The 26,687-nt window shown below is 41.9% G+C and overlaps 1 protein-coding gene across 1 annotated transcript in view; it reads right to left on the reverse strand.

Annotated features, from left to right (window-relative positions):
• Positions 1-2,025: 2,025 nt before the first annotated feature.
• Positions 2,026-26,687, reverse strand: part of REPS2 (RALBP1 associated Eps domain containing 2) — a 101,042-nt gene continuing 76,380 nt past the window's right edge. The window contains exons 16-20 of the mRNA XM_009993835.1: positions 20,032-20,096; positions 9,617-9,700; positions 6,877-7,022; positions 4,666-4,771; positions 2,026-2,094 (exon numbers count right to left, since the gene is read on the reverse strand). Coding sequence (XP_009992137.1) covers positions 2,026-2,094; positions 4,666-4,771; positions 6,877-7,022; positions 9,617-9,700; positions 20,032-20,096 — 470 coding nt within the window. The remainder of the gene's footprint in view (positions 2,095-4,665; positions 4,772-6,876; positions 7,023-9,616; positions 9,701-20,031; positions 20,097-26,687) is intronic.

The following is a 26,687-nucleotide window of genomic DNA, read 5'->3' on the forward strand; positions in this document are numbered from 1 at the left end:
TATAAGCATACGAAATAAATTATGGTAACTTCTGAACAGTACCATGACTAGCAAGAGTGCAGTGGCTGTTTTTCAGCTTCCCAGAAAAGTCTGCAGTTCTTGCATTTTGTCACTGACCAGGAATTCCCCCCCCTATGCAACAGCTGCACAGAAGCAGTTGCAAATCCAGAGGAATGGTTGTTGCTTCTTGACATAGTGATGCTTAGTTGAATCCAAACCAATGCATTAGAAAAACAGATTTTCAGTAAGAATTCTGCAAATGTGTTATTTTCACCTTCAGACTTCTAGATCTGTGTCCCGCATCCATATCCCTTTCCGCAAAAGCAGGTTGTTTCCTTGTTACTTCAAACGTTCCCAGTGATGTCTGTCTTACCTTTCAACAAAACATCAGGCTGCTCTGGTGTCCTCTAATACCCCACACTTCAACTCCTCCATGATACACCCAGAAGGGAGACTACCCAGCTGCTTCTCCTTCCTCTCAGCCCTGGGGCCATCCTATAGCTGCAGGGAGAAAGCATCACACCAACAATGGTAAAAACCTGCTGCAGTGCCTCTGCAAGGCAAATGTGTGCACTCAAATTAGGTCAGTGAACAATGGGATATGAAACACGTGCAGCGTCATGTTTAAGACAGATAACAGGTTGGTGACATTCCCTTGCACTGAAGCACACATCGTGTCCATGGAAGGGAGCAGGGCTGACATTGTTATGTCTGAAGTCACCCAATACAAGAGCATTGGCCCAAGAAATAACGCAACATTAGTTAGCCAGCTTCCACTGTGAAAATTGAGACTAAAGCCAGTGACTGCTGCATCCATGGGAAAAATTCCCATGGAATTCTCTTGGCACTGCATCACACCCAGGTAAAAACTTTACTTCTTCATTTAGAAAATAGACAGGCATTAGCAGCTTCATCCTATCAGCAGCATCTCCAGCCAGGTGCAAAGAAATCTTAACAAAAGCCTGTTGTAGAGGGACAATTAATATCATCACACATTTTATAACCTTATATATAAAACTTTTGCTGTCTTTCTGCTTTTGGAAATACAGTTCTTGTATGCATCCTTAAAACAAATCAGCAGCTATTAAGTCAACAAAGCAGACTAATACAAATGCGCACACAAAGTAGCTTTTACAAAAATGCCCAGAATGAATTTTTTAACTTCTTAGAAATATACTGTTGGCTAAAAAAAAAAAAATATAATAATAATAAAAAAAATTTAAAGGAAAGGAGACAAAAAGCTACAAACCAGTGGTCTCAAACATGCTAAAAGTATGTAGAGACACTGGCAGTTGCAAGCAAGTGATCAAATGCTGGTGATAGGAAACAGTGGTAACTTAAAAAACAATATTTTTTTGTAATTTCCAAAATAATCAAATGTTAGCATTTTTACTGTTCTCTTGTATGATTTGAACTTACAAAATACAAGTTCTCTAGCATTAAAATACATCCATGATTGCATAATAAACAGTGCTAAGAAAATAATTATCTGACACATGATTGCAGATAAAGACTCTGTACGTCTACTGAGTTTAAATTCCTGTAGTACATTAAACCTGCAGGTACTCTACCGTGATACAATCCTACAGGATTCAGTAACATCCGGAAGCTCATCTCAGAGGACGAGGTTTAAATGTAAGCATGAATTCAGGAATGCTGTACCTCATAATGATAGGGACAGGAGGTGCTGCCAGAACGTGTATAAATCAGGAATTCTTTACACAAATAAAATACTCTCAGGTTACTCCTTTCAGTGATAAACTGCATTTACACGTTAGGCTGGGAAGAGGGAGGAAAGAAGGCAAAGCAGCCCTCTGCTCAGAAAGATCCAGCAGTCAGACATTTGTTTCCTGTACCTTCTTCACCTACAAATGAAAGCAGCGGGGTGAAGGGAGACCAGACAAGCTGGTCCTTCCTGCCACCACCACCTCGGTGAAAGCCCTGCCCAGCCATGCCTGCCCCTCTCCTTGCAAGGCTGTCGGGACGTGTGCTCTGCTCTCGCTGCTGCACAGCTGGTGGAGGATGTCACAAGACGGTGACGGGACGTAGCTGCTCCAGCTGCGTTTCCAAGGCAATTCGTTCCTTGTGAACCTCCTGCAGGAGGGAGAGGAATGTGCTGTAACTTTTCAGATGCTCACATGCACTACCCTGCTCTGGTGAAGAGCAGCCTGGCAAACTGCCTGGCAAACCTGGAGACTCAAGGTTCTGTTGTTTAAGTAACACTGTTTGCGGTCTCAAAACACCGAACCAATGCCACAAAGCCACCCTGAACAGCTGCCTGCTGCCTCCTCCCTACAGCATTGCTGGCTACAACTGGCCATTTCTGCCAAAGAATCACAGAACAGTTCGGGTTGGATGGGACCTTAAAGATCATCTAGTTCCAATCCCCCTGCATGGGCAGGGGCACCTCCCACTAGAGCAGGTTGCTCCAAGGCCCATCCAATCTGCCCTTGAACACTTCCAGGGTGGGGGCAGCCCCAACTTCCCTGGGTACCCTGTGTCAGTGTCTCACCACCCTCACACTGAAGAATTTCTTCCTAACATCTCATCTAAATCTACCCCTTTTAAGCTTAAAACTGTTCCCCCTCATCCTATAAGCCCTTGCAAAAAGTACCTTTTCAGCTTCCCTGTAGACCCCCTTCAGGCATCAGAAGGCTGCTATGTCTCCCCAGAACCTTCTCTTCTCCAGAAAGTCATGTCATTTTGAAATCACACTTCCATCAAAACTACTTCTTTGGGTTCTTTTAGAATTTTTTGTTTACATAAACAACTTCTTTCATTCTGAAAATGAATTAGCCCTTCTAAGACAACTGAGACTTTGCAATCTACCTCTGTGGCAGTTGCATCAAGAAGATCAGTGGGGATCAGTGATTTTGGGAAAGCCTCTCCTTGTCTTGAGGCTGCCCCTGTGCTGAGTGTCACCCGCCTCTCACTGATCTCCCACTAAAGGACTCCCTGGCCAGCGTGGGAGCTGGGCTGACATGTGATTCCTTCAGGCTTTGGTAGCCCATTTGAGCAGGCTCAGAGCCCAGCCCAGGACTGTGCCTGAACACTCCGCACACCTTGTTGAAAACTGTGCCTCAGGGGCACCCATCAAGTCTTCTGGTGTCCATGAAAACATCACAGTCCTGCTCCATCAGAAAGTTTCCAGGCAGCAATATGACTTGGAGGACAAGTACAGCTTTCTGCTCTTGAATGAATTCAGGCAAATCTCTCTGCCTTTAGGTGCTCCCTTCACCCTACTGTAAAATACAGATAACAGCACTGGCTTGTTCTGTGAAAGCTGAGGAATTTAAGCATGCTAGAGATAGTGCATGGAAGCAGGTAAGACCTGAGCCAAGGAATGATGGCAATGTGCTGTCATTAAAAGATTTCATCTCCATGCTTATTTCAACCACTGTCCTGTATTTCGCTACCACTTCAGTACAGAGCATCCACACTTGTGAGACCCTTGAAAACTAGTTAAGAAATTATGCGAAAGCAAAGATGACCATGGAATCAACCTTTCACCTTGACTGAAGAAAAGGTGAAACTGTTTCCAGACAAGTGTGTTCATAATATGGAGGGGAGAAAAAGCTGCAGCAGATGAAAAAGTAAAGTCTGTACTACCTTCAGACTGAGAAAACAGAAAAACCAGAACTGATATTTATAACAAAACAGCCCCTTGAGAGCATGCTAAAAGACAAGTCAGCAGACATTAAAATTTAGTGTTAGATGTTCATGTAACCAAGTTTTTAGCCACTCCATGCATACCAAATGCCTGACTTTAGGAGACAGTTATGTAGCACAACTGATCAGAAGACAAAGTTACAGCTGAGTTGCTCTTCTGCAATGGGTGACACCATTACATTATCCAAACTTTTCAGACAAAGTTCATCCTTTAGACTTTTTCTAACTGCCAGTGGAGCTGCAGGCCCATAGGTTGTATCTTTTCCCAGAAAGCCTAATCCTAACCACACATACAGTATAGTTATTCCCTGCCAGAAAGCAGGAAATAATGCAGTAGGTTTCATGTGACAAGATAAACATGATTCACAGTATCATAGAAACATCAAGGTTGGAAAAGACATTCAAGATCATCAATTCCAACTGTCTGCCCTACAACCCCCAACCACTAAAGCACTTTCTGAAACACCACACCCACCTGTGCTGTTAACACCTCCAAGGACGTTGCCTCCACCACCTCCCTGGACAGCCTGTTCCAATGCCTCACCACTCTTCCTGTGAAGAATCTTTTCCTAATATCCAATCTGAACCTCCTCTGGCGCAACTTGACCCCATTTTCTCTTGTCCTATCACCAGTCACTAGGGAGAAGAGGCCAACACCCACCTCACTACAACCTCCTCTCAGGTAGCTGTAGAGAGCAATGAGCAACGAGGTCTCCCCTCAGCCTCTTCTCCAGGCTGAACAGCCCCAGCTCCCTCAGCCTCTCCTCATAAGACCTGTTTTCCAGACCCCTAATCAGCCTCGTTGCCCTTCTCTGTACCCTCTCCAGCACCTCAACGCCTTCCTATACTGCAGTGCCCCAATCTGCACACAGTGATTGAGGTGCAGCCTCACCAAGGTCGAGTAGAGGGGCAGGATCACCTCCCTGGTCCTGTGCTGGAGGCGACATGTAACTAATGACAAGGAACTCTGTCATCCATTTTCAATGCATTCCTTACCTTCAGCTGCTGCTGGAGCTCACTGTTCAACCTGGCAAGCACAGCATTGGCTTCTTTGTTTTTTCGTATGGCAGTCTGAATAGCCCTTTTCTGCTTGGAAGACTGTCTGCCAGACAGATAAATACAGAACATTTCAATAAGGAGTCTCAACAGTGGCTGATGTCAGAAGACCAGCCATGCATTTTGCACATCTGTACTTTATACACAGTGGATTACACTTCAAAGACAAGGTACAAACTACACATTTAGGAGAAGGGAAATGTAACACTGAAATGAAACTGCTGAATCAGGTAGATTATTTGGAAGTAAAATGGTCACATATATTAACCTGAATGACAGAAATATTTTAAGCTGCCTCAATTATTTCAAAATCACTGCATTCTGATTAATTTTAAGAATTATCTTTGCATAGCTCTGCTTATTGCAGCATCTCTGCTTATTGCAGCATCTCTGCTTTAGCTGTTTTCAGCCACTTGTAGAATTTAAAGTTTCAGAAGTGGTTAACAGAAAATGTAAAACTCAATCTAAGAGGAAAAAAGGGACATCTGCATGAAAATACTCTAGATTTTTCGGGGAACTTCTAATTTTGATATTTCTTTACTTCAAAAATTAACCTTTCATTCAAAGCAGTCCTTTCCAGTAAAACCACCTGATGTCACAAGCAGCAACAAATAGATGGCTTCTGAACTTCCCTCATCTCTTTTACTGCTTAAATAAAAGATTTCTCTCCTATTATTATTATTACTCTTTCACTGATGGTAACTGATTTGGAAGATTACAGTTAGGCAGAGAGATAGAAAATGAGACAGATCTATACATAAGGACCAAACTATTCTGAGAAACAGGAAATAACAGTGAAAAGGAAAGAAAATACAGAAAGTACTGACTGAACATCCAAGGCCTTTTCCAAATAGATTATTGCAAAGTTTTACAAGAAGCATCAAGAGCTCTTTAATCACAAATTTGATCTAAAACAGATGCCCATTTTAAATAAGGCCCACAGTGGCACACAGTCCCCATCAGCTCTCTTCTCTTAACAGAGCTGATGGCCCTGATCTCTGCAACAGGATCTGTTTCACAGCACTGGCGGGCTCTTTGTGTAGTTATCTTCCAGTGAGCTGTCAGTTTTCTGCTTCATTATTTTGCTTCCAACTACTCTCCACAGGCTATGAAGTAATAATGATAGGAAAAAAAAAACAACACACACAGGGAGATATACCTCTGTGGTCATTTAAACATGTTAGGAAAAACACAGACAAGACAGGATTAAGCTGAGATGCTAAAAAATGCGGTTTTCTTTCTTTGAATCACTACGGAATACGCACTCCCAAAGCACAAAATAGCACTTTAAGGGCAGCCTAGGAGCCTTATTACTTATGCTAATTACACAGCACAGATTTAGTCTGCTGACAGACAGTTTGCCAAGAACTGCTGAACTGATTTGGGCAGCTTGGTTTCGTTTCAGACTGAATCAGAAGTCTTTGCAAGGCTTCAGGTGAAGGCAGAATATAATGTTTGCACACTGTTTCAGTTCAGGGAGATGTATAGACCCAACAAGGCTCCAAGTGCCTTTGCTTACCATTTGTACAGTCCCTTCTCCATTGCTATTAAATAAATATACAGTGAAATCTCTCTAAGTCTTTGTTGCTGACAGATTCCTTTAACAGCTACATTTATGAGACTAAGTAAAACATAATGGGGTTTGGCAATTACTGGATTATCACAAGTGGTCTATGTCTCTGTTCATACCACTGGAGAGCTCATTTCTAACCTGCCTTGAGATGAAGAAATATCACAAGGATATGACCAACACCAAGCATTTCATGACTCAGTTCCCTGGGAACTGACCATGTCTGTCCACATGATTGAGCAAAATTCCAGAAGATATGTGCAAGGCAAAAAAATAGACCCACAAAGCTGAAAGTAGTCGTGTTAGAAATGCTGGTTAAACAGCTAGGTTTGCTCTTCAGACACATCTACCAGATACAGAGGTAGGAGACCTTTGAAGAGACTATCCATCAATTACTGTCAAATTAAACAGTCATTACAGACTTAGGCTGCATTTGAGAAGACATATGTACATTTCAGAGACCTGTATCTTGTGAAGCATTCTAAAAACCCTAACTATGAAGCACAAAACGATGCAAAGAGCAAACCCTGCCAACATCAGATCTCATGGTGCAGTTTGGTGCACTTTGTATGAGTTTTTACTTTTGAACTGGGAGGTGAGGCTTGACTACTGGCAAGGAAGAAGTCACACTTATAGTGGGAGAATGCTCAGGGGTCTCCAGCCCCTGTGTCTCAGTCCGGAGCTTCCTGCGGGCGGGTTTGGAGGGCGGCTGAGCGAGAACAACCTCCTGCAAGAAACAGACACAGCAACATTAAGTTAGGCCATGTGTCTCCCATCATTAGGCTGGGGAATACTTGTGACACTGAAATTGCTGACAGCTGGCCTAAGGTTTCATAATTTAAAAAGGTACAGAGCTTAATTCAACTTTTGTAATAGCCTCTCAGGTTTCTAACTTTGAAAAAAGGAACAATAACTCCTGCAACCCCATAACAAATGAAATTATTACATTGCTGTTTTGTTAACCTGGATGACAGGCTCTTCAGAACTGGATTGTATAGCTCTGTGTGCCTTTGGGGGAGCAAAGGGAAGGGTATAAATACAAATACTAGTTGACCCCAGTTGACCCAAAAGCAAGAGAACCAAAACAAGATTTATTTTTAATTATGCGCAGTTGGTAAAAATCAATAATCAATTACTTGTGTCCCAAATTACTGCCTCACCCATCTGGGCATGGAGTCTCTTCCTTCTCCTCCCCTCCTTCCTTACATGAAACAACACTGAAAATAGCTTAGAAAGACATGTCTAAAATTACCCATGCAAAACTAAGGCATTACAAGTGTAGAAGGACAGTTACTTCTCCATTAGAGAGATAAGTCTGGTTTGAAGGTGAAAACAAAAAGTCTTGGATTTTTATGCCTTTAATGGTAAGTGTTTTAATTATTTTAAACTAAAACATCCTTTCTTCTGCAAAGATAAGTAGTTTTAATGACTTAAAGATGTTTTAAACCTCAAACATGAATATATCCTTCTCAGTGTATTTTATTACTAGATTTTTCTTTTTACAAGGAATATAACTATTACTTCTCCATTTCATGAATGAGAGAGCTGAGTCCCAAAAAGATGAAGCAACTTGACATAGGTTACACATTTAGGGTCCCAGTCAAGACCAGAGCCCAAATTTTTATTATCCCTTGTACTATGCACATTTTACTGGGTCAGACTATCTTCCTTACTATGTTTTGGCCAAATGTTAATCAAAAGGAAAAAAAATTAAATGAGAAAGCATTTAATGACCCAGCAACCATAAGAAAAAAAACAAGTAACACTGCAGAAGGCAGCCTGACTCACCAGAAGAAACAACTGTGACAAAGAATGAAACCAACATAAGACCATCAATAACTGGTATTAGAGGTATTACCACTACTGGAGGAATTCAAGTTACAAGGAAACAAGGGTTTTCAATATTAAAAAAAAAAAAAAAGAGTTCTGCCATTACTGACAAAAAAGAAAAAAGTTCTAAAAACACTCCGAGATCTTTTGATCAGGATGTCAACCCATCAGCACTGCAGAGACCTCAGATCACACCATGCTCTGAAACTCTATGCATATGCACAACTCCCTGCGAACACACCATGTCCGGCGAGTGAGGAACCCGCGTATGCCTTCTGCAGCCATAAACTGGTGGGATGCCAAAGGCACCATCCCAGCCAACCCTGAACTGCCAAAAACCTACCAAATCCATAGGATAAATCCCTCTTCCATTTTGAACACAACACTGGAAGAAACGATCCAATACCCCAAAGCAAAGCCCTCCGCAGGAGCTCTGGGGCTGGCAGCGGTTGCACGAGGCCTTGGAAGGTGGGTCAGCACTGCACCAGCAGCCTGCTTCCCACACCCCGTGGCCTGGGCTTCCCTGTATTTTAGGGAGCCAGGTGGGATGAGGATGAAGTAGGTGGACCATCATGAAGTAATTTCCCCCGCAGAGCTGCAAAGCCAAGCAAGGAGGAAGCAAGGCTGCGGTGAGCACAGTGGAGCAAGGACACTGTTCTGAAAGCCCTATCTCATGTAAGAAATTACACTGGACATTTGTTGGTGCCCTCCATTAGGGCAAGAAGTGTGATGATGCTTCCTGGGCAAGGTAGGCACTAGGGACTGCACCTCAGCTCGTGGCTGGGCTGACCAATGGTCTTGTAGGTGCTCCCTGGCTGCAGGAGGGGCCAAAGCAGGAAGGATCTGCATTTGCCTTCTATCAAAAACCTCTGCTGGCTGAGGTTGGTGGAAAGAGGAGGTGGGAGCATGGCCAGGAGTGGGGAAAGGCTCAACAGCCATTGCTAAGGCAAATCTATCCCTAAGTAAGGCCTTGTGAAGAGTGCCATTGCCATTTCAGTGTTTATTCAAACAGTATGTTCATACAAGAACATATTAGCAACTGCACATCTTGAGCAAATCTCTTCCAGTCTATAAACATTTAGTAGCAGCTTCCAACCTCTAGCAAACAGGTGTGTTTATATCAAAGTCCAGTCCTCAATAACTGGAAGCAAGAAGTGTGTCACACTTTGGAAGAATTACAGTAAAACGGGTCAAGTACAATCAAACTCCTTTTTGTCTCTCCTAAGGCTCTACAAGCCCCTATTGATTTAAAACAAATGGAAAGCTGCCTCTCCTAAAGCACGTGCATTGATGATTATGTACTTAGAGCTCCCTTAATGATTTATCTGAGCTGATGTCACAGGTGATCCCAGTTCTTTATAGTGTCCTGACCTCCAGAGAAGGTAAACGTGTAAAAACGTAACCCTAACCCTCCACTTAATTGCTTCAAAACTGAAAACAACCACATTTGTTGATGAAGGCAAATAATTCCACAATGGTAGCAGGTCTCACCTTTTTTGCTGAACTGCTTTCTTCTGCCTGTGATGGGGGTCTATTCATTTGAGGATGTAATTCAACCTCAGATACTGGCTCTGTCTGCAACAACAAATCAGTCACTGCTACACCCACAAAGCAAAGAACAGTCACATACAGTAAAGTCAATGAAAGGAAACATTATACACAAAATAAAAAGTTACTTTAACAATTCAACAGTAGGGGAAATGGAGGTCTAGGGTGACAGCTGACTGGACAACATATGTTCTCTGCAGATTTTTAATGAAACTGTTTTCTTGTATTTTATTGTGTAAGGAAAACAAGACAAAGGTTTTCTGTGAACCATTAGGAACCATGTCTCCAAATGTAAATGACCTAGTACCCACAGTTTCTTCTAGGGTTATCTCTAAAGCCTAAATACTCAGAAAAGGAGTAAGGGGGGGTGGAGAGTGGAGTGGAGTGGATAAAAGCTAGAGAGATCTTGGTTGCACCCTGTCACCTTATCATCTCCTGAAACTGATGAAAATTCATTGGAGTAAGCCTCTGTCTTTGAAGTTTGCAAAGCTGGAGGGTGAAAGCCTGAATTATACAAAAAATTCCAGCAAAGTTACTAAAAACACAGTCATAAAAGAAGCCAAATAAATCTTCTTCCCTCCTCACATTTCAAACAGAAACAGAGCTGCTCACTACACAACACAGGTCTACACTTCTGCAAATCAAAACACCCTCCCCCCAGCATGTGAGACCAAGCAGCAGAGGGTTAATCCATTGCTTCACCTCTCCTGAAACCTCCCAGCATCTTTCAAGTTGTTCCACCAGGACAGGGCACATCAGCTCAGGAAGGGCACCAGGATTTGGATCTGCCTGTCCCCAGGCAAGCTGCAGCAAACATGGTATAAACATGCTGTGGCTGTTTTCTGTCTGGGAGGAATAGGCTGGCTCCAAGATGGGGAAAGTAGGCAGGAGCGGGAAGCTGAGGGCACTTGGCACTGGCAGACAGCCTCTTCTTCTCTTTCCTAACTTCTGCCAAGTTGGAGCCATGCTGACAACACCCCTCAGGCAGGAGAGGCAACCTGCCATCCTGCTCATTCTTCAAAAAAGGCTCGTTTCTACACAGGTGAAAGCTTGCATTTAAAACCAAGTTCAAGGCAAACATCAAACTTTAAGGGGCTGGGATTTTAGCCACAATAATAACCTGTTACACCTGAAGAACCTAATCCACTGCTGCCAAGAGGTTTCTGCCTAAGCCCATCAAGATCTGTAGCAGTCACAAGTTTCCCAGTGCTTAACTGCAAGTTCAACAAAAATGACAAAATGCATAGAATTTGGCACATTTAAAAAGGAGGGAGTTTTTCAGACCACTTCCATTTCTTCTGTAATACACAAACACAAAGAGCTGTACAGAAAGATGCAGGGGAAAAGTGGTTCTGCAAGGTTCCTTTAACCATACAGTGTCAAATAAGCACAGAGGAGGAACATTTGAGATTTTTTTAAAGGCACATGAAATTCCTAAGCAGAGGAGCAAAAGGTGTTTTGGCTGACAAGATTTCTCTCCCCCCTCTTCTAAATGTGTAACTTCTGCAGTATTACTGATGGTTTAAAATAGCCCAAACGATCAAAACAAACCCACCCTGTAGTTTTCTTGTATTATTTTAATACTAATATCTTAAATATTTGGATTTCAGTAAGTATTTGATGCTAACATTTTAATTCTGGAAAGCTTTTAATGGGTTGATGTGCTTAGTCTATAACTGTAGATTTCTGGTACAAATAAGAGCACAAAATTTTAAAATGCAGCCTTTTTTCTGTCTACAAAAATCAAAGGCCTTTGAAAGTCCATTTAATGCAACAGACCATTTTTTTATCAGCAAGCTGAATAGCCCACAACCTCCCCAATTTCTACAAACACTTTTTTTTATACATTTGAAAGAAATGCAGGCACTAAGCACTAGTAACAGTAGCCATGCAATGTCCATGAGGCTTTCATGAACTACTTGGGGAGACCCAAGCTCAAATACCTAACAGAACCACATGATAAATTTCAGCCCAAATGGCATCACTTTGGCTTCATTTAGGGACAGTAAGGGGAAACACAGACTTTCAAAGCACCATGTAATATGTACACTATAAACTACAGCTTTGCTGCACAAGAGAGAAATGACAGAAGCACAGGAGAGCCAGCTCTTAATGACCTTTCTTGGACAGGGAGCAGTAGATACCCCCTCACCTGACCAGGCAGACAGCTTCTTGTGCTGTCTAGACTCTTGTTGGAGTCTACATTAAACCTTGTGTCAAAAGCAAGAATGCAGGAACTTGCTTCACAGAATGAAAAAGAAAGGAGACCAACTGCCTGTTATTTATGTACAGATAAAATGCAGCAGTGAACCAATGTATTCAAACAGTGTACAAGTAACTAAATAGACTAGAATAGACTAGTAGCCTACAATGCCAATTGCAAACAACCAGGAAAATTGAAATCACAGTATGATAAAAGGCTTTTTTTTTTTTTTTTAAATTATCTCATTGCAGGAAAATATTGCTTCAAACTGAAGGGAACTGAAAAGGGAGGGGGGAAAGGTAAACTTTTTATTCTGGTAGAAACAAATATAAATTGCAGCGCTCATGTCAAAAAAAGTGCAAGATTTTAACATTTCCAACAGTTTGATATCTCAGCTCCTACGGATGCAGGACACATTTTTTCCTAGCAGAGTGCTGTGATGTGGCTGTCAGCCGAACAGCTGTAGCAGCCACTGTCTGAGGTTGGGCCACTGGGCTGGCTGCTCCTCCCCACGCCAGGATCTGAGGGTGGCAAAGCTCAGAAGCCGGCGGGGCTGGGGCTGGCTGGAGCAGGCAGCTAAACGCTTACATTTCACCAAAAAAAAAGAAAAATGAAAAAAAAAATAAATAAATAGTTCTAGTGGTGCAGCTCATGCTTCATGAATAGAACGATGGAAACTGAGTGACTGGCGTGTCCCTAAAGTGCCACCTAGTGGCACGTGGGACAGGGAGATTCATAGAATCGCAGAATGGTTTGGGTTGGAAGGGACCTTAAAGATCATCTAGTTCCAACCCCCCTGCATGGGCCGGGACACCTCCCTCTACATCAGGCTGCTCAGAGCCCCATCCAACCTGGCCTTGAGCACTGCCAGGGAGGGGGCAGCCACAGCTCCTCTGGGCAACCTGTGCCAGTGTTTCACCGCCCTCACACTGAGGAATTACTTCCTAATGTCCACCTAACTCTACCCTCTTTCAGCTTAAAACTGCCACCCCTCATCCTACACCCTTGTAAACAGCCCCTCCCCAGCTTTCATGTAGCCCCTTCGGATACTGGAAAACCACAATAAGGTCTTGTCCAGGCTGAACAACTCCAGGCACTCCCAGAGCGCTTTGCTTAGAGGAGAGTACCAGAGTCAGCTGTGGGCACTGCTCGAAGCCGGCAGACACAGCCTGCCCCAGAGGATGGGCAGACAGCTGGGCTGGGCACGGCCAGCCTGGGCTCTCTGCAGCATCTCCTGCCCCTCTCACGCAGAAGCCAGGTCTGTGCATCAATGATCCGCTAGCAGAGCAGATGTTCTCCACAATGAAAGGTCTCCATCCCTCAGAGCAACGCGCCTCTGACACAAGTGCGGAAGCGGAAAACAATCGGTATGCTGTTGCAGGGGACTGTGCTCAGGGGCTGACAGCACGTAACCCAGGCAAAAATGCTTTGTTTCACCGCAGCTTGCATCAACGCAAAGAAGGCTTGCTGATTCAGCTAACCCAACTAAGTCCTCTAGGCAAGGCCTGAGAGGCTTTACAAACATGTTTGCAAAAGCTAGTGTCTCCCCACCATGGAGCCCCTCGTGGATTTTAAAGGGAAAAATTACTCCTGTTTTTTTCTTTTGGCAGAGGGATTCTTCGGATTTCCTTCCCTTAGATATGTGGTGAAAGCCAGTCCTAGAAGCCTTCAGGCCATGGGCAGAGTGAGACTGCCTCCAGGATACTCCGGTCTAAGCTCCTGTGGATCTTACTGGAATGTAAGGAAAAGATGACCCATAAGGAGCACCCGAGGTAGGTTCCCTTTAATTCTTCATTGTTTTTATACCATGCTTAGTATAGTCTTTGGGCAACTCATTTCTCCTTCAGAAACACAGCAATAAACTGCCTCTCTCCATCACAGCAATGAATGCCTTCATGTTTTCTCACATTTTGGAAACTTCTCAGCATTTTATTAGGATTTAAAATTCTTCATCACTGATTTGTAAACCTGAGAGATTACGCAATGTGGTCTTCTGAAGGAAAATTCAGGTACAGTAGTGTAAAGTGCTTAGAAGTGAAACTTATTCATGTCCACAGAAGACCAAACTAGTGTCCTGTTCCAAATCTCCTGAAGAGCTTCTCTTTGCAAAGACCCAGGTCCAGTTATCAGCAGGCAGTATCTCCTTTTTCCCCAGTGCTGCCTTATATTCTCTACGAATAGCCACACCCTCCTCATTCTTCCAGGCAGCAGGAAAAACTGGCCAATGAAGTTTCTATACAATGGCCACAGACAGAGACTGACCTGTGGCCTACAGCCAATAGTCAGTATTAGGACAGATAATTCCTCATTGTTAAGAAGAGCATTAGGAATTGCAAACGCTCATTATTTCATCACATGATACCTGACCTTGAGATTCATAATCTCCTTGTTGCTCCATGTGATGATACTTAACAGTACCTTTCTAAAAGAGTGACACTCACTTAAACAGTAAGGGCTTTGAAAGCCTTAGATGAAAGATTTTCAAAACTATAAGAGAATGCATTACCTTAACAACTTACATATCCAGTTCTTTTGCTTCACAATGTTGGCTTATATGGAGATTCCAAACCCACTTTTCAAGACAATCCGTAACTGATCTTCCAGAACAGAAGGTCTATGTGGAACCTTCACATTTCTGTTACCTGAGAGCCTTTTTGCAAGAGGTGAAATACATTCAATCTTTCCCACAACTCAGTCTTGCCCACACTTAAGCTCCAGGCTAACTTTACACGTGGAAATAGTCCCACTGTTGTCAATGGCACTGCTCACAGAAATTAAATTCTCTCTGTGCATTCACTGGAATAGCCCATAACCATTACCTATACAGTGCCACTGCTTAGCTTTGCAAAAAAAGCATTGAGAACAGTTTATCTGCAAGAAAAAGTAGGATATTAAATATGCTTAATGCTCAGTACGTGCCCATCACAATCTTCTATCATCTCTATGTAAGTTCATTTAAGAGATATTTTGCTCCTTTATAAACATTCATATTTTTGTGCTTAATGGCGATTTCTATGAAGTCAAGTTGTCTCAACTCCAGCTTCTGTGAGTCTTGTGCATCCCACATGGAATCATCCATTCTTTTTATTGCTTGTTACAGAAACTGAAAACGGTAAGACAGAAAGAAAACCTATAGCGATGCAAATGCAACAAGCTGCCAGTGCCTGAGTGTGCTGCTTGCTTTAGCAGCTCTTCGAAGCCCTTATGTTTTGATAAGGTTTTTCTTTCCCCCAGCTATCTGAGCACTGGTGATAAGGTGAAGAAAAAGGCAGTAAATACAAAAAAATTGCTGCAACGTTCAGCCCATTCGCAAGGAAAGAATAGGACCCAGATGGAAGCATTAACAATCTGTTTTAATACTCCACTTCCACAAAACCAGATTAACATAAGGCTAGAAAGGGGTATGTGCATTTCACTAGAGATACAAGCATTGGATTCTCACATTTTTTGTTGGTTTTATTATAAACATGAAGCCAAATTCAGAAATTATTACAAGATGTTTTAATTAAGACTCTCAGCCTTCTTCCACTCTCCCAGAAATCTCTTTAGAAAGGATTTTATGGCATCCATGAACTACTCCCCAAATTCAATTTTAACTGTGCTACTTTCCACCACTTCTTAAACCATAATTTATTTTGTCTGGCTGTTTTAGATTTAATACATAATTTTCATGAAAGGAAGATAATCCACTTGTATTATATTTAAGTGGCAGGTGGCAAAATCTTTCATGTTATAGAAGACTTTCAGTTTTATTTCAGTTACAGGCTTCTTCAGTACCTATTGCACTGATTATACAACATATGTTATTATGCAGTCAAAACTGTGGAGATGATCCAAAAAACCACCCTCTTCTTGCACTGTGGTTGTAAATGCAAACAAAGAAAAAGTATTCCTTTGGTTAAATATAAAACAGTTGTCTGGGAGAATACCACTATGTATACAAATATTAAGCTGCCAAAAGTAGAATCTTCACTTTTTCTTTTAATTATTATTTTTTTTTCATTCTTATTTCTATAACAAAAAAGTTCCTTCCTGTAAAAATCCAGGTGTCCTGCCAGCACTTGGAATTCCTCACATAATTCTTCAGAGTAAAGTGGCACCACAGTTGGCTGAACATTTTCTTCAAACAACTCTGTAACACAGATAAGCAAACCCTACCTCATACTCCACACACTCCAGCTTTTGGCTGGAGCCAAAGACCTTGGCTGTGGGGGACCCCTGGACCAGCTCCCAGCACAGAGCCTGTGGGAGGCCATCCTGCCCTGGAAGCTGAGAAGTCTCAGCAGCAGTGATGGAAGCCCATCCCCACCTCTTGGCTGCAGATCAGTGTGGGCACATGTAATTTACTGCTACAAACCCAGCCTGAGCATACTCCATGCTCATGGCTCCCTGTGGATTCTGCAGAACATGGAGGCATGTTAGTAGAGACAAGTTCTTGAACCAGGTCCCACTTTTCCCTTGCAGCTCTGGATAATGAATGGCCAAAAAGCTTCAAGGAATTACAAAGTATTGAGTTACATTTGGAGAGCAGAGCATTCGATATGTTGACAAGAATAATATATTTGCTTTCCAACAACACCAGGTGCCTGTGCCTGGGAAGGGTGACCCACCCATCATGGCTCATAGCACTTTTGTTTCCATGATTTCACCAAACCAGTAACACCTAACAGTAATGACAGCCACTACAATGTAAACCTAACTCTCACAGCTCCTATAACAGTGAGATTTTAACCTTTAGAGCTGCAGTGTACTCCGGACACACTTCATTTTGATAATGTTAACAGCTGCCTACCTACTCCACTTCACTTGAAAACTTTACCTTCATCCCTAATTTTTTCAGCACCTGTCAAAACTGCCAGCATGGAACCAATGGGAAAATCAGGTCTCACCATCTCCAGAAATGCAAGTCCGACACAAAGCAGTATGAATTTACAAAACCAACAGGCTTAAGATTTGAAATCTGGGAAAAGAGACTAGGAACATCATTTTTTTCAGCCAAGATATACAAGATTTTCTTCCACTCCCACTGTTTTCAAATCCCCTTATACAGCACAGGCAGGATTGAAGATATGTTTTCATTAATGGACAGGAAGGTACCAAAATAAGAGTAATTTAAACAAAGGAACATTGATCTAATAGAGTAACATTGTAGATAGCTAGATGATACTGGATAAAATCCTAAAGTTATATTTGCTTTTCAGTGTTCATCCCTAATTCCCATTAGCGTAAATATGCTACTGAATTTGTGTAATGGTGCAGCTGTGGTAAATTACTTCCCTAGACTTAAAAGCCAACAGTAACAGAGTATTATTTTGTTTTCCATTTTAAAAAAATAACAAGAGGCTTATATGAGATATGCACGAGCACCCAAAGTTATGTTCTATGTGAAATCTGTGTCACTGCAAATCAGCTCCATTTGCTATTGCATTCCTATAATGATTCTCACCACAACCAATTTACACAAATTTTCTGTGTACAGCCATGGGTCTGCACAAAAGTTTTGGGAACTTCTTTATGGTTATTTCTCCTATGTGCCTAGAAGAAAACACAATAGGTATTTCAACAGCTTACAGATTATCTGTTCTATATACCATCACACAGGGTGGATGGGCAACAATAGGGATGACACAAACACCCCTAAAAACTTAGAATAACTTAAAAAATACATTATTGTTTATTATATTATTTTTAAAGAGTAGAAAAGCTGTAACTATAACATGATGTGAGAAGTCAGCAAAAGAGGCAAAGTATTGCCAGTGTCCTAAGTCTGTAAAATAATTTGCAGCATATTAAATATTTATGGTCCGAAGAAACAGGGAAGCTGATACAAACAGAATGATCCTTAAAACTAAGTAGCTACTTGAGACTTACTAAGTGTGAGATGTGCTACTACAGATTACAGAAGGTGTCAGTGAAGTTACACACAGGCATATACACAGAAGTAAAAGGAAAACACTTAAAAATCACCTATTATCCAAAACAAAACTCTCATCTTTGTATAAGCCTATTTCTATACAGGCTCTTTCCAAGTGCCCTTCATAGAATTTAGGCAAAACTTGAACTGCTTTTTTTTCTTCATAGGAATATGAGCTGAGAATACTAATAATGCATTTCATACTGCATTTCATAATGTTTTACTGGAAACATCAATTCAAGATGGCTTGCAGTCCAGAGGTACATGTGCTGGAATTGGGATAAAAGACCATCAACTGGAGATAATGGTGTATCCACATTATGTAAATTTGCCTTTTGTCTGTCTTTATTTACTAAATGTATTGACAAGTCACCACAGGGACCTCAGACCAAAGCACCACTACATCAGAGAAACGTCTGGTGAGCTGTCTGAGGAAAACTTGGGTACTGTTTATTGACTGATACTCCCTTTTTTCAAGGAGTCACATGGAAAACACAAGGGATAATGGGTGCAAGTTACTCCTGGGGAGATCCCAATTAGGCATCAGAAGACAATTTGAGAACAGTCAGACTTTGTAACAATCTACCTGGGGAAGTGGTGGGTTTTCCAACACTGGACACTTTCAAGACTCAGCTTGACAAGGTGCTGGGTCATGTCATCTAAACCATGTTCCTACCTAGAAAGGTTGCACCAGATGATCCTGAAAGCCCTTTCCAACCCAGCATTTTATGAAGTCAATACGAAGCTGACTTTGGCAACAGAGGAAAAATGCTGAGAGGCTGGAGCTACCATAGCCTTTTAGAGGCCCTCAACAAGAAATAAATGCCAAGTTAATCCAGCAACCCTAAAACCTGTTGTTGAGGTAATAAGAGATGCAGCTGCACCTGTAAAGATGTCTACCCATCAGCTGTGCAGGATCTCAAGACTCCAACGTCTCACCAGTAAGCCTGCACGTCCACTGAGCTCTGGAGTCAAGGACACAGCAGTACTAGCTCTGAGCTGTGCTACGCTCACCCAGGAATACAGTCCTGCTCCCTTGTTACTCAGCTGACTGCACTACGGAAGCAGAGTTAGATGTGCATGTAATTTAATACATTTCTGATACAACTACAGATCTTTGGCACACTCTGAATAACCACTGTTTCAGTTACTTGACTGAGCTTGATTATCCTTGGAGGTTCTGACAGGAAAAATAATGTTTTCCTAAAAGTTGAAACAAATTCTACTAAAAAAACCAGCAGCCCAGGACCAAAGTCAAGATGCCATGTCTATATTGCGATTGATTAAGCTCACAGGAGGACTTCTGCTCCACTGAAATCTAACACCTACCTCTCTTCTATGCACTTTGGCCTTTACATCCCATGAGCCCTTTAATCTCACCCTAAAGAGCAAACTGGTCCAGGCTGCTTCTCAGCCTTCCATAGAAAACAGCAGAAATTATTTCCCTTCCCTCCTCCATCAACCAATTGCCACAACTGAGCCAAAATAATCACACCACAAGCATGTTTATATGGTACACAGCCACCTGAAATACGTGGGGTTCGCTTCATTACCCAGCTAGATTTGTCATTCCCAGTGCTTAACTGTCACCCAAGACTTAATAGAGCCAACAACATAAAAAGAAGAGGATGCTGATCCTCTGTCGTACTAAAACATGAATAAGTATCTGGATGTAGATTAACACATGATTTAGTAAATTTGCATTGCTCTGTGGTTATGTGATGCTCTAAAAACAAATAAACAAAAACCCTTCCAAAAATCAAAGCAAAAGCACACCACTAATGGTTTGAAACTTTATAACATAACTGACACGACATTTAGCATTATTTTTTAAACCCATGGGTGAAATTGACTCTTACATGACACAGCTCTCTTAGCAGATGCCCTCTGAGCATTTGAAGCTTGAGAAGCAAATAACTAGGTATCAAGTCCATGCCTCTCAGGCATGAAACTCTTATTAGTAGACTAGCCTTACCAGCCTTTAATTTACAGTTTTTTCTAGTGGGTGCACGTCAGCTCCACTACAAAGAGATTTAATTAGCCTGTAATTTGACATTGCAACACACTGGCTAGACAGACCAATGAAGGAGGACATGTATGGAACTGCAGAACAAACCACAGATTTGCACTAACTTGGAAGCAAGAACAACTGCTGTGTCCAGGCCAACTTGTGCTAGCCACTGCAACTGTAACATAAATTAACAAATAATGCACAGCAAAATGCTAAACCTTTGTCCATACCTGAGACACAGAAGGCCGAGGGGGCAGTGCAGGAGGTGGTGGGGGCAGCCAGCCAGACCTCACAGCTGAACAGCGAGAGAAGAAGAAAAACAAAACCAAAACCACATTAATTTAATTCCAAATAAAACCAGAATTCATTTCCATAATAATTCATAGTGAAGAGGCAGTATTCAACGTTTTAATAACAGAAACCAAGCTTGATCTTTATTGAGCAAAAATGTTTGAAATAAGTTCATGAGTAGTGAATGAGCAGTGATTTAACTGCTGCAAAAACCCACAACGTTATGATCAAAAGTGGAGATGGAAGCCAGTCAGCCACAAAAGCTGTAGCTAAAGCAATCCAATTCTAGTTAAAGAACCCCAGAAACAGGGTCTACTTGTCCTTGGGACTTTGCTCTTTGACATTAATGTCATTGCCATTTTACAAACAGTGATGCTTTAGCATTCAACGTAGACATTAGTGTTCACTCCAGATAAAACATACTATGTGGTGGAGCGAAGCCTGAAAGAGAAAACATCTGCCATGGAATTAATAGGACAAAAGCCTGAATGATCTAAAAAGAAATCAGTTTCTTCGGCTTTATGTTTTGCTTTTGCATGTTATTACTCTCTGGATGTATTTTAGAGGGAGAAGGAGAACCCTAATGGTCAATTCAAGCCCCTTCAGCATAACTCAATGTCAGCTTTTCATTTGAGCCAGCACAAAGGGAAGGGTAACAATCACGTAGGTCTAGCCACTGTATTTCTCAGCTTCCTTAAAATACCTAAAACCCGTAATGGGACAAAACTACAGGCAGCTGCAGAGAGGAGGGATAGGATAGCAGAGACAGCAGCCAGGACTAGAGGGAGTCCTCAGGTGGGCTACCCTCCCCAGGCTCCTGTCCCACAGAGTGCTGAGTATTTACACAGGTTATCAACTCATCTTGCACTAGCAGTATTTGTATAGGAAAGAAAAACCCAAACCAATATTAAACTTAGAAATACCTTTTACCACAATATGCTAAGCAAGCAATTACATCTATAAACTTTTTATTTCCCATCCATATTTTAAAAAGCCACAGACCATTACAGGCCTTGTTACAATTTAGCCATTTACATATATTATACATCAAGTCAGAAAATGCCTACAGGGTTGGAAATACTGAGACAAAAGATATTAACCATTAAGGGAAACAGTGACATGAGAGTAAAAATGTGTGGGTGGAAACATTAGGAATAGCTATATTGACTAGGTACAGCTACAAAGAGGCTTATAAAACATTGGGGCTTTTTTTACACCTTCTGTATTGTCTTCTCTTGAGTCCAAATGAAGCCCAGTATCACTGCACACAATGCCAAGAAGAGAGGCAGAAGAATTAAAACCAAACTTAGGTTAGGCAAGGGAGCCACTAACACACCTACATGTGTAAGAGAGATTTGAAAAAACATGGTCATTACGATCTCTTGTCTTGTGTTTAATTACTTGTGTTTAAAAGGCCACTGCAATACCAGCACAACATCATCGCTACATTCTCCATTTCTTCTGTGCAACTCATGTCTAGAAAGGAATAGTGTAATAAGAAACCTTCCTTTCCTTCAGTCTGAACTTCAGCTTATTACTTTATTTATCTGAGCACTGGCAGTGGTTTTGGCAACTAGAGCTAACAGCAATATTTGCAAACACCACCTAACTCAAACACCAGCACTCTGTAGGTCCTAGCAGACAAGTATGTATGCTCAACATACCTTACCTTCACGAAGCCCTGCTGGAGCTGTGCTGTGACGCTCTGTGGAAAACACCTGCATGCACATCACCCTCCCACCACCACCAGTGACTGTCACTGCGAGGGTGTCACTTCTGCTCTCCAAACAGCTGTAATGTCATGGGGAAGCATGAACCATGCACACCTAAGGAGTCCCTGGCAGCCCAGACACTCGGAGTGCACTGCTACCACAAGGACAGGGGCTCACTCAGCCTTCCTGAATGTACATAGTCCTTTCTAGGGTCCACCACTTTTGTATGTGTTGCCTTATGTTCCAGCAGGCTCTCAAAAGCTTTAACGCAAGAGGCACATCCATTGAGAACCAGCCTCATCTTCCTCTCTAAACTTTGTCCTTGCTCACTGACTCTTCAAACCCCATGATATACCTAGAAAAGCAGTAGCGTAGTCTGTTTCTAGAAAAGTGCTAGGCTTGCTGGAAAAGCATCTCCTGAAGTGGTTGCACACACTGTGAAACCCCAGAAGTCTCCTGTGGTTTGGCCCACAAAATTCCAAAGGGAAAACTAAGTTTTCTATAAGATGGTCAAATTACAAAAAAAAACCCAAACAAAAACACCACCAAAAAACCCCACCCCACAAAACACTTGTTCAGATTTCAAAATACAACATATATTAATTCAGCATTAAAGTTAGATGCTTACACCATGCACATTTGACCCAGTTTCCTCTTTTTAATCCTGCAAATTCTAACTTAACCTACTCATGAAATATTCATAAAATTCCTGTTGTTGCAGAAGATCTTTGGCCTGTTTGAAGAAAATCATGCTTATGTGAGCACAATTGCTAGACAAAAGTTAGTTGACTTTTGAGGACTTGTAACAACTTTAAAAAAAACCCTCACTTTTTTCTTTTCTCTCTCCACAAGGCAATGAAAAAAAGTCTGATAGATGCTGTATGCTTCAGTCTTCTTTAGTGTCACTACCCCAAGAGAGCAATATGAACAGATACTCATAGGTTTTTAGGTGTATCAGCAGATGACTTGTAATATCAAGCTATTCCAGAATGCCTGCCTTACTGGGAGATCACCCTGCACAGGTTGGCTCTTGTTGTTGAGAGACGGTGCCACTATGTTAGCTCTGAAAACAAACCCACAAACAGGGTACGGCTTGTTCCCAAAATGAAAGCAAGTACCCTTCCTGCTGTTGCAGAAGATCTTTGGCCTGTTTGAAGAAAATCATGCTTATGTGAGCACAATTGCTAGACAAAAGTTAGTTGACTTTTGAGGACTTGTAACAACTTTAAAAAAAACCCTCACTTTTTTCTTTTCTCTCTCCACAAGGCAATGAAAAAAAGTCTGATAGATGCTGTATGCTTCAGTCTTCTTTAGTGTCACTACCCCAAGAGAGCAATATGAACAGATACTCATAGGTTTTTAGGTGTATCAGCAGATGACTTGTAATATCAAGCTATTCCAGAATGCCTGCCTTACTGGGAGATCACCCTGCACAGGTTGGCTCTTGTTGTTGAGAGACGGTGCCACTATGTTAGCTCTGAAAACAAACCCACAAACAGGGTACGGCTTGTTCCCAAAATGAAAGCAAGTACCCTGGGACCAAGGAGCAAACAGATAAACATCATCTTTCCAGGTGCACACCCCAGAGCTGGCATAAGCTGCACGACACTGCTCTTTGAAAACCAAGCGTTCACACCCTGAGCAAAAGCAAAGAGCTGGAGGGAGCAGATGAGCCTCACACAGGATGTCTCATCACTGAGCCGCTTGGTGTTGTTCACACCAGGGCGAGCAATATACAGCAAATCTCAGAGATAGCACTGTGGAAAGGCCATGCAGGTACTAATAAAATGGATTGAAGTATATCCAGCATCCATATCACATGTATTTCTGTAAATTATATCATTTTCTTGCACTAGCTACTCTCACAAGGACAGTAATAAGGCTTTCAAACCAGAAATCATGGTTCTTTACTTAGTATGTTTACACTTCAGGGTGCATTATCTGCATGGAAAGCTTCCAGGACCATTTTTCTCCCCTATTTTGGCAATTACAAAGGTCTGATAGCACTAACAAGACACCACAGTAGATAAAAAAAACAGGTTTTCCAATCTGAAGCTAGATTAATATTTTAAAACAAATACCTGGGTGTAATGCTACACTCTGAGAACAGGCCATGCCATCCCTATCTGGCCATACTCTTCTGCCTCCAGCCTTTCTAGCAGACAACATAAATCCTTAGCACTTTCATTATCTACTGTAGTGAAAATTATCCATAATGGTGACCAAGTAGCTCCTTTACTTGACTTATTTGATCTAGGAAGAGGAGACCAAGGAAAAACAAAAAAATTATCATAGTCCAGACAAATCTATGGCAAGTTGATCTTTAGCTCACCAGGCACAGCAACAGGAAAGGATGCCAAAATGAGGATGGAAGAAAACTGGGTCCTTGGTAACTTCTAGAGCAACCTGTAAGAGCAACACACACTGCTCCTCTCTCACCCAATGACAGTGACTTGTCCTCTTATTTCTTAGGTCTGAAGAAAATTGTCATAATACACTGAGCTGCTGGGTGCATGCTCGTTTTAAAAATCAATTAATCAACAGCAGCACATAAAACTACATTTCCTGAAACATTTCCACTTCAAGTGCTTAATTTCATTTCTGTTCTTTATAGTTGTCTTCCTTCTTAGTTTTATATTACTATCACTTTACCCTATCACCTCAGACAAGTTGGACCTGTTAGGTAAAAAAATGTCCTCCTCATCTGAATTGAGTACTTTTATACGCAGCAGCCTGTAAGAGGGTGATTTTCCTGAGTCAAGGCCCATTCTGCACCTTTCTTGCCAAAATGAAACTAGATACTGCCTACCAAAGGAGGCTGACCTCATCTCACATCAAAAACGTGCACATCTTTCATCCCATCACTAAAAGGGCACCCAGAGTTTCGTTGCCCCTCCTGCTTCAGTCACCATCCCCAAAGGGAGAAAGAGGCCTTCATTTCTCAGTTCACACAAAGGGTGTAGCTGTAACCAAACCCAGCCTAAATCCAGGCTGACCTGGATCCAGGAAGCCTAAATCCAGGTTCTGGCTTCTGTTCTGCTTCCCCACCATCACCAAGAGCACCCCTTTTGCAACCGGGTAGGGACCATCTAAGGACTTTAATTGTGAAAAAACTCTGATGGGGTTCCTGGGTAGAACCTGACTGCTGTGTCTGGTATTTTTCAAGAGGATGCCACACCACTATTAGATGAAGGGAGAGGCTGGTTGCATGGCAGGTTTACATCAGTTTACATTGCTTCAGAGTGTTTAGCTTCTAGATCAGGTTTAATAAAAAAAAAAACCAACAAACAACTAATTACTTTGATCAGGAAGCAAAGGAGCTGCAAAAGACAAGCCAACTGAATTAATTATTCTGAAGTCACCCAAACTACCTAAGGCTTCGGTTCCTTAGGTCGTTTGGGAAGCCAGAATTTTCACCCTTCTGCTCTGACACTATTTTGGATCTTTTTTTGAGATTCTTTTCCTCCTTCTCTACCAAAAGCAGGCCACAGAAAAATTCTGTATCTAAGCTGGTTTCTGTTTACCTCTGTCTTACAAAACCTTCCTTCTTGATCATGGAAACTGGTACTTGGACATCCCATAACAACATTCTCTGCACTCCATTTATTTACATTCCCAATAGCAGTGTTAGGCCGGTGATTGTGAAATAACTGCTTTTCAAGAGATCTGATTTATTAATTCTCACTACTATGCCTGCAGGAAGTTGCAACAGTAATAAATAAATGAAATTTAAAGCTGTAGCCAAAAAAATAAATTTAATGAAAGATTATAGTAAGGTGGTTGTGAAATACTCATCCAGGGATCTGTTTCAACAATTCCTACTAATGTCTCCTCAGAAGGCAACAGCAAAGCTGAAAAAGATTTTAAGACTCCTGATACTATTTTTATTATCAAGTTTGTGGAAGGACTGCAGAAAGCCTTGCCAGCATGAGAATAATCTCTCTTTTCACAGTTAGTTTTGGGAATGTGCCCAGCAGCAAAGCTTCAAGCATCACAGGGAGTAATACACAGACCTGACGTCACAGACACACCCTTCTTACAGGTGTGTTTCATGTGCTAATCCTACAGAACATCAGTCACACCTTGGCTGCATGGAAAGTTGTCATAGTACTTTCCAAGTGATCAGGAAGAGATACAGCCAGACCTTAACTAAATAATGCTTCTGCACTGTAATCTCCTAAGCATGACTTCATAGAGAACACTGGTGTGCTTACATATTTAATGGGTCATTTTCAAATCAAACAAGGAAGATACCATTACAAGTGGGGTTTTATGATATCTTATTTTAACACCCTATTCATGAAACTCAGCATGTTTTATGTAAAAGCTGTAAACCAGATTCTTTCCTTGTAAACACCTATTTTCTGTTTTGGGTCATATATCCACAACATCTGTATTTTTAACTTCCTGTCCCTAATTTTTGCCAAACCATTCCATTTTCTAGTTACTGTGTTCTCTATTCCTTCCTTTTCTGTGTGTTTCTATTTGGGGACTGTTCCTCTCTCCTCCCTCCCACCTTAAGCAAAACTATTCATGACTTTGTTCCCTCTCACTTCACATTTAGCTTCAATTTCCACCCACAGGGAGGCATAGTCCCTCCACCTACCTCACACAGACCCATGTTGTCAGAGCTTCCCACCTCTGGAGCTCCCGGTAGGAGTGCTGGGGGAGCTCCTTGCCACCTGTGCCCATTTTTCAACACTGATCAACTTGGAGCAGACACACAGGAGCAGGGAAGAGCTATGAGCTACCATCCATCACCCCTCCAATCCCACTTGCTGCTCAGACACTTCTTGAAGACAACTGCATCTCCAGGGTCTCCCCCTGTTCCACATGAGAAACACAATATCCTCTCTTGTTTAACCTGTAAAGCTGTTCTATGA

Source organism: Chaetura pelagica, unplaced genomic scaffold (genome assembly GCF_000747805.2).
Source record: "Chaetura pelagica isolate M959 unplaced genomic scaffold, ChaPel_1.0 scaffold412, whole genome shotgun sequence".
NCBI classification, from domain to species: Eukaryota; Metazoa; Chordata; class Aves; order Apodiformes; family Apodidae; genus Chaetura; species Chaetura pelagica.